The 8,484-nt window shown below is 38.8% G+C and overlaps 1 protein-coding gene across 1 annotated transcript; it reads right to left on the bottom strand.

Annotated features, from left to right (window-relative positions):
• Window positions 1–3,542: 3,542 nt before the first annotated feature.
• LOC103647728 (cysteine-rich receptor-like protein kinase 19) lies at window positions 3,543–7,861 on the bottom strand. The gene is made up of 7 exons (XM_020548575.2): window positions 6,986–7,861; window positions 6,508–6,609; window positions 6,232–6,413; window positions 5,682–5,895; window positions 5,347–5,584; window positions 4,945–5,098; window positions 3,543–4,861 (listed from the first exon to the last, which is right to left on the bottom strand). Exons 1-7 carry the CDS (start codon window positions 7,854–7,856, stop codon window positions 4,586–4,588), a joined length of 2,037 nt encoding a protein of 678 aa, XP_020404164.1. The 5' UTR covers window positions 7,857–7,861; the 3' UTR covers window positions 3,543–4,585.
• Between the last annotated feature and the right edge of the window lie 623 nt (window positions 7,862–8,484).

The following is an 8,484-nucleotide window of genomic DNA, read 5'->3' as shown; positions in this document are numbered from 1 at the left end:
TTGTCTGAGTGAGCGGGGTGAAATACTTTGTTTCCTTTATTGATTGTTATTCTCATATGACCTGGTTATACCTTATGAAGCATAAAAATGAAGTGTTAGACTGCTTTAAGGATTTCTGTGCATTAGTAAAGAACCAGTATAATACTCATGTGAAAATTATCAGAAGTGACAATGGAACAGAGTATGTAAACACGGAATTTAGATCTTTTCTCTCTAAGGAAGGGATATTACATCAGACGTCATGCCCCGATACACCCCCACAGAATGGAGTAGCTGAGAGGAAGAATCAACATCTATTAGAGGTGGCTCGCTCACTTATGTATACAATGAATGTGCCTAAGTTTCTATGGAGTGAGGCAGTTATGACTGCTACTCATTTAATTAATCGTATGCCATCAAGGATACTTGGCATGAAAACTCCATGTGAATTGCTCTATGGAAAGAATGAATTCATTGTCCCACCAAAGGTTTTTGGATGTACATGTTTTGTTAGAGATCACAGACCTTCAGTGGGAAAGTTAGACCCTCGAGCTGTTAAATGTATCTTTGTTGGGTACTCCTGTGGGCAGAAAGGATATAGGTGTTGGAATCCATCTGAACGACGGATGTTTGTGAGTTTAGATGTCACTTTTCGGGAAGCTATTCCTTTTTATGGAGAAAGATCAGACCTGAGTGATCTATTTGCTACTCTTGATACTCCTAGTGGAGATGGAGTTACATCTGAGGGGGAGAATGAGAATGAACAAGATGATGTAGACGAGGGACAAACAAAGCATGAAGGAGTAATAAGCAGTCCAGTTCCTCAGGAAAGAAGAGAGGTAAGTGATGAATCAATTTTACCTCAAGCCCAGAATTCTAGAGGAGAAAGTATACATGACAGAGTAATCTCAAAAGTGTATACAAGACGGAAGTACATGACTCGAACAAACACAGAAGACATGGCTCAATCAACTCCTATACAAGAAAGTGGCCAGGAAGAAATTGAAGAAGCTCGAGCTCTAGAGATTGAGGTTGAGGACCTGCCATCAGATGATATGCCCATTGCGTTACGAAAGGAACCAAGAACTGGTGCAGGAGTCCCTCCTCAGAGGTATGGATTTGATCACGACATAAGCAATTATGTGTCTTATACCTCACTATCTTCTGAATATAATGTTTTTCTGGCATCCTTACAATCTGTGACTATTCCAAAAGATTGGAGGGAAGCAAAATTGGACCCAAAATGGAAAGAGGCCATGCTTGAAGAACTAACTGCTCTAGAAAAAAACAAAACTTGGGATCTTGTGCCTTATCCATTGGGTAAGAAAATAGTTGGTTGCAAATGGATATATACAGTGAAACAAAATCCTGATGGAAAAATAGAAAGATACAAAGCTAGATTAGTTGCAAAAGGATATAGTCAGACCTATGGAATTGACTATGATGAGACTTTTTCCCCGGTTGCAAAAATGAGTACTGTAAGAACATTAATCTCTTGTGCAGCTAATTATGATTGGCCGCTATATCAGTTGGATGTTAAGAATGCTTTTTTACATGGGGATCTTCAAGAAGAAGTCTACTTGGAGGTCCCACCGGGATTTGCTACTGATCAGACCAAAGGAAAAGTATTGAAGCTGAAAAAATCGTTATATGGTTTAAAACAATCACCTAGAGCTTGGTTTGATCGACTACGACGGGCTATGTGTAATATGGGATATAAACAGTGCAATAGTGATCACACTGTGTTTTATTATCATTCTGGAGGTAGTGTCACTATTCTGGCAGTATATGTGGATGACATGATCATCACAGGGAATGATCCTTTGAATATCTCCCAACTAAAGAAAAATTTAAGCAAGGAATTTGAAGTTAAAGACCTAGGACAACTACGTTATTTTCTGGGCATTGAGATAGCAAGATCTCATAAGGGAATTATCCTCTCACAGCGCAAGTATGTATTAGATCTTCTACATGAGACAGGTATGCTTGGATGTCGTCCAGCTTCTAGTCCTATTGAGCAAAATCATAAAATATGTGCACAAAATGGAGATCCTATTGACAAAGAAAGGTATCAAAGGCTTGTGGGACGGTTAATTTATTTATGCCACACAAGGCCAGATATAACTTATGCAGTAAGTGTTGTGAGTAGGTATATGCATGATCCAAGGAGTGGACATTTAGATGCAGTCTATAGAATTTTGAGATATTTGAAGAGCTGTCCAGGGAAGGGACTGTGGTTCAAAAGAAATTGTCATTTAGATGTGGAAGGTTACTGTGATGCAGACTGGGCAAGTTGTCTGGATGACAGGAGATCTACTTCGGGTTACTGTGTTTTTGTTGGAGGAAATCTCGTATCATGGAGAAGCAAAAAACAATCAGTAGTATCCCGCTCAACTGCAGAAGCAGAATTCAGAGCTATGTCGGTATGCCTTAGTGAATTGTTGTGGGAAAAGAATTTATTATCAGAATTAAAGCTTATGAAAGGTACTCTGAAGTTTCGGTGTGATAATAAGTCAGCAATTAATATTGCTAACAATCCTGTTCAGCATGATCGAACTAAGCATGTGGAGATCGATCGCTTCTTTATTAAAGAACGTCTGGATGATGGGACACTTAAGCTAATTTCTGTACCCTCTAATGAACAAGTAGCTGATTGTTTAACGAAAGGATTAGGTGTTAAAGAGTGTCTATTAGCATGTAGCAAGATGGGGATGATAGACATTCATCACTCATCTTGAGGGGGAGTGTTGGTGTGTGTGTGTGTTATTAGAAGATTTTGTAAGGACCCAAATGCATAAAATGCCAATAAAAGAGAGAGGGGGAGGTGTGTTCAGGAAGTCTGAACCGACCTCAACCCATATTCTACAGACTTCCACAGGCTTCAACAAGTGATTCCAGTGAATTTCTACGAAGGAGTAGGATTAGAAGTCGATGAGAGGTGAAACATTTTTTTTTTTTGCTCCTAGCTCCTGGTGTAAATGAAAAATTGATTCTCTCGTGATTACCACCTAAATCAATTCGTATTTTAAGTATTTAGCTCACCAGAAGTGATCCTCTTCGGAGAAGTTGGAGTTGTATCCATTTAACAACGTTCAAAAATGAAATGTGCTCGCAATGAGTTGTACGTTCACATTGAATAGGTGCCAGATATACTTTTTTACAGCAACAAACTAATGATTATAGAAGGAAACTCATGTTCGTAGACATTCTTGTTAGGAACAAAATCAAGCCACTACTTCATAACACTTCGTTTGTGCCCAGCCGTAGAAATGAATCAACACAAATAGAGTGTCGCTGCCAAGTCGAGCCTATGCGGGGTCGTAGAGGAATATCATCCGCTAGACTTTTTTTTTTATAAAAATAATACCAACAACATTTACGCCGGTTTTTTGAATAAACATTGACACCAATAAATTTACTTTCACCGGCAACATTTGGTAAAAGTTAGCAACAAAAGTATACGTCTTAAATAATGATGATGGCATCGAGGTAACGATCTATTTCCTAAAATCAATTTGGTAAAAATTAGCAATAAAAGTATAAATCTTAAATAACGATGATGGTTCCGATATAAATATTTATTTTATAAAATCAAACACAAAAGTGCGTATTTGTGACCATCTCCTGCCTTGTCCAGCCGCCGACGGACGGGGCAAATCACTGGCCCACTGCCTGATTCTGCCTTCGGCGCTTATCACTTGCCCCTATTTTCCATTGCATTTTCAGAGCTGGCACTGCACTGCTACAGGTAGAATTCAGCGTTAATCCTTACAGTTGGTACAATTTTTTTCGAGATTATGCGTTAGCCTATGGGGCCTTCGATTTAGGACCAAATCCATATCGACGAAATGTTGGTTCCTGCTCGCCGATTCTTGTCAGCGCTTGTTCGTTTTAACTTTAGTCCACGTGGAATCGCTCGGATTGAGTCTGTTTAAATCCGCAGTAAGTCAAAATTTATTTTAATCCCTCTCAATCCACATGAAATGAGAATAACAATTAACAAATAAGGGCTTAGTGGGACTCATTTTTGTGTGTCACCTTTTAACCCCTAGTTTTATCCGATTTTGAATATGACATTCACATATTGTAGATCTATATATCTGCTTCTGTGTACCAGACTACCAGGATTTTGCAAATACAGGCATGCCTAGTCCTTAAACAGAAACAGACTGGCTTGATAACCTGATGCACAATTTATTAGAAAGAAGAACATCAAATGTACAAATATACTACTTTTTTGCCCAGTTTACTGTCTTATAACAAGTCTAGAGTCTGGAGAGAACTGCAAAAGAGCATAGCGTTTAAAGTAGCTTGCATACTGTTTCTAGTTGTTGTCATGTTACAACCAGCACAACTTACAGCACCCTGTTAGGACCATGCAAGTGTGTATGCAGAGAACGTCATATAACTACATATGCAAGTAACAAGAAAGGACAAAGTCATATTACACTAATATACACCCTGAACAAAAAAGCAGGAAAGACTAAATATAGACAAAAGACCATATATACAAACAAACTACTAGTTTAGAGTTCAGACCTGGAGCTCTATTAGCAGCGCAGCAACATGCTCCGTTCACAACTTCACATTCTTTTGAATTGTAGCTCTACCTTTCTAATGTAATACTTATATTCATGTTGCATGATGAAACTTCTGACTCACTAGAGCGTGTAAAGAAGTAAGCGGGTTGCTTTGGCTTGGGCAAGATCACACTCTCATTGTTCAGCATGTTAACCACAAGATCCATAGCAGGTCTGTCCTCTGCATTCTCCTGAACACATAAAAGTGCAACCTGAATGCACCTTTCTATCGCTTCATAATCTTCTCCTATACGACAACACACAAGTTGGCGCCATTCTCCAACTTTCCAAAGTTTCCAAGCCTATTAGAAAATGATGTGCTTTTGTTAAGCAAACAATGCTGCAGGAGCATATGACAAGCAGTGCTAGAGTAATTTTCACTTACATATGAAATTAGATTATATAATTTTCCACCGTATGGATAGAAACCAGTAGTCCTCTTTCCACTTATAATTTCTAAGACCAAGACTCCAAAGCTGAAGACATCTGATTTGATTGAGCAAACTCCATCAAAAGCATACTCTGGAGAAATGTAGCCACTGAGTGCAACAAGTGAAATTGTTATATAGTATTCATCAAAAAGGAATAAGTAGATAAGTTGAAAGCTATGTTAAATTGATAGTACGCCTCTATGTTTATCCAAGATAAAAACTCTGCATTTGTCAATGCACACCTTGGATTTAAATAACTGTTAAAGTTATGTGCATTATTCTTGTTAGAACATATATAAGCGCTTCATGATGTATAATTGTATATAAACATAAAAGCCAAGTGCATTTGTTCTCACTGTGTTCCTACTATTCTCGTTGTGTTTGATTCTGTCATGTTTGAGCTGAATATTCTTGCCATCCCGAAATCAGAAATTTTGGGAGTCATGTCGCTGTCCAAGAGAATGTTACTTGCTTTAAGATCCCTATGAACAACACATAAGCGTGAATGTTTGTGAAGATATAAGATTCCATGTGCTACTCCATCAATTATACGTAGGCGCATAGACCAGTTCAACTGTACTCCTTTGTTAACATCTGCACAATGTGAACAAAATTATTGACAACATCTGAAAAATTGTAAGCACCCCAAACTGTAGCATGTAAGAATGTTGAAAAGTTAGTGTAGTCTTGCCGAATATGAAGAGGTCCAGGCTTTTGTTTTGCATATATTCGTAGACAAGCATTTTTTCTTGATCTCCTTGGATACAGCAGCCTAGCAACTTGACGAGATTTTTGTGTTGAAGTTTTGCTATCAGCTGAATTTCATTTTTGAACTCTAATAAGCCTTGTACTGAACATGCCGCAAGTCTTTTGACTGCTACTTCAAGACCACCAGGCAATAAGCCCTGAAATTGCTGGTATTAGAAAGAATAGTAGTATGTTTTCACTCACCACTTTTTATAACCTGTGCTACTTCAGCCATACGCTGTGTGGTGTTTGTGTGTGTGAGGTTGGGAGATCAGGAACAGGCCCATATTCAGTAGATACTAGGTTCTATTTTCCTGTATGTCTGGACATTAATTTTACAGACTACCAATCGTGTGCATGGATGTTTTTCAGAAACAAAAAAATTGCTATTAATGAACTACAAAAATAGTCGATCAAGAATCACGAAACCAACAAAGTTTATAGCAAATATACAACAGTAAGAACTGGTTCAATATCAGTGCAAATATAGTTACCTTATAAACTGGTCCAAAACCACCTTGTCCAAGTTTGTTTTCACTAGAGAAGTTTCCTGTAGCTTCTTTTATCTGAGAGAAATCGTACAGTGAAAATCCAGAATTGCCTTCTTCAATCCTCCACAGATTTATTACATTTTGTATTGCCATTGACAGCAACTGTAGTTCGTATCTTGCTCGTTCTGAAAACAATATCGAGGGTTTTTCTTGGCACTCATTTTTTACCATAAGAATCAAACCAGATGCAAGGGTTACATGATGTAAGATTAATGTTACCTCTTTTTCTCTCTGTTTTGATCCAAATATGAACAAGCAACCATGAAATTGAAACCACGACAGAGAACGATCCAAGCATGACCCAGATCCAAAACTTGCTTGCTGCATGTCCATGTATATGATTTATGACCAATTTCAATTCTATACTCAAATGCTTAGTATTATTTAATTTGAAAAATACTAATAGCAGAGAATTTTGGTACTTAATGGGTAAATTATAACTAAAGAAGTGACATTTTATTTTCTCCATAATTGTTTTGGTTGATTGTTTTACATGTATCAGTATTAGTATATTTATGATTTACCCAAGTTCCAATCTAAACCTTTCTGCAAATTTGTGATCTGTCTTTCTGATGCTGGCAGTCCTGTTTTCTGTATGCCCCTCTGTTTCTTAATTCTAATCTGATAGTTAAGTGGAAAGGAAGATGAAAGATTGTTCTAAAAAAAGTCAACCAAGCAGTATTAGAGATGAACTTACGTGTGGGCATATTTAACGACAACGCTGGTGTGCCAGCAAAGAACTGAACTTCTGTTTGGTACCACAAGCTGCATCCCACGCCGAGGATTGCACCACCCATCTGGTCAACCATCTGCTCCCTCTTTGCCATGGCACTACTCAAGCAATCCTGGCAAGTGCCCTTCAGCATGTCCTCTTGACACTGCACAAGTCCATATACAGTCTGGCTCTTCTCAGTGAGCCAGCCTTGGCCTGTCTCATACCTGCCCATATTCTTCACTGCAGCATCTGTGAGCTTGGTCATGAGCTTGGAAACAAGACTATGGAACTGCTCTGAAACATCGCCCAACAGCGGAGGGTTCAAATTAGCCCTTACTACGCATTCCTGAGAGTCGCGGAAGTTGGAGATGAAATCCTGGTCAGAGAATCTTAGCTGGACCAGGTACCCATCGTCGAACAAGGTTATGTCCTTCTGGGAAGAGCAAGAACTATTAGCTGGGTTGTCCATTGCTGCATCAAGGACCTCCTTGAGACGTTTTGCACAGGCAGCGCCGGGGATCATGTCTCCTCGGCAAAGCACTGCTCCATAGATCATGTCGGAACCTGTCCCAGCTGTGCCATGGGCTGAGTGTGAGTTTGAACTTGTCACCTTGGCGAATAGTGCTCCGGCAAGGGCATTCAGGTTGGACATGTAGGTACTGCTTTGCATGTACACGATGTTAGCACTGCTGCAGACGGACTGACTTCCAGCTAGCTGCTTCGGGAAAGAGAGAAGTAGGAGGAGGGCAGCAAGAATCATGATGTGTAATCTTGGTGCAGTGGTGTCAGTTGCAGAGAAACTTGTGTTTTTGTATGGGACTTGTGGGTGTGTAATAATGGACCCATGCAGCATGGATAAGTGCGTTTAAATAATCTAAGCATTGTCTTGACTTTTGGTCAGAAGAAATGTTAAGTTTAACCAGTAAAAAACTCTACAGCAACCCTAACTTAGACTTTGAGTAAGTTGATTGACTACTCTGCGTGGAACAAGACAAGAATTGCGAAAACGCTTCACAAAATACTGAATTTGTTTTTTTTTTTTGAAAGACCAAGTACTGTGAATGTTTTCGCTGAACTTTAGTTTTGTCTGCTATCCCAGTTAGTCTTATGACTTCGTCGATCTTTGTTCCTGAGTATTGAATCGGTCTGCTTTTCATCTTCGACGAGTATTATAAACTGCAAGTCACTAGTAAGACCACAGACTCCCTTTCATTGAACTGTTGATATTTTCACTTGGATGTCAACAAGTCCATTGTACGTTTGGATATTCATGTTTTGAGAACTACGTAATATTTTCATGCTAATTCTCTGTTTTCTTTTGCTAACAATATCAGCTATGTGGTAAAGCACAATTTTTGTCACTGATATTGTTTGTTGGAACGAATAGCCGGTGAAAAGCAATTTCTGATTATTGCCTATTTTTAGTTCAGTTTGAGAATCAGCTAAACTGATAAATTACTACAAAATCGTTCTGTTTGGTA

This window comes from Zea mays, chromosome 2, assembly GCF_902167145.1.
Source record: "Zea mays cultivar B73 chromosome 2, Zm-B73-REFERENCE-NAM-5.0, whole genome shotgun sequence".
Taxonomy (NCBI): domain Eukaryota; kingdom Viridiplantae; phylum Streptophyta; class Magnoliopsida; order Poales; family Poaceae; genus Zea; species Zea mays.
Note: the sequence above shows the minus strand (reverse complement) of the source record. Positions and strands in the feature narration are given on the sequence as shown.

What these genes read in the sequence shown, in the direction of transcription:
- LOC103647728 (XM_020548575.2), bottom strand. Translation starts at nt 7,856, where the DNA reads ATGCTGCATGGGTCCATTATTACACACCCACAAGTCCCATACAAAAAC. An exon ending in CCTGGACCTCTTCATATTCG is followed by an intron (nt 5,585 to 5,681) that starts GCAAGACTACAC and finishes CACATTGTGCAG; the next exon opens with ATGTTAACAAAGGAGTACAG. An exon ending in ACGAGAATAGTAGGAACACA is followed by an intron (nt 5,099 to 5,346) that starts GTGAGAACAAAT and finishes TGTTGCACTCAG; the next exon opens with TGGCTACATTTCTCCAGAGT.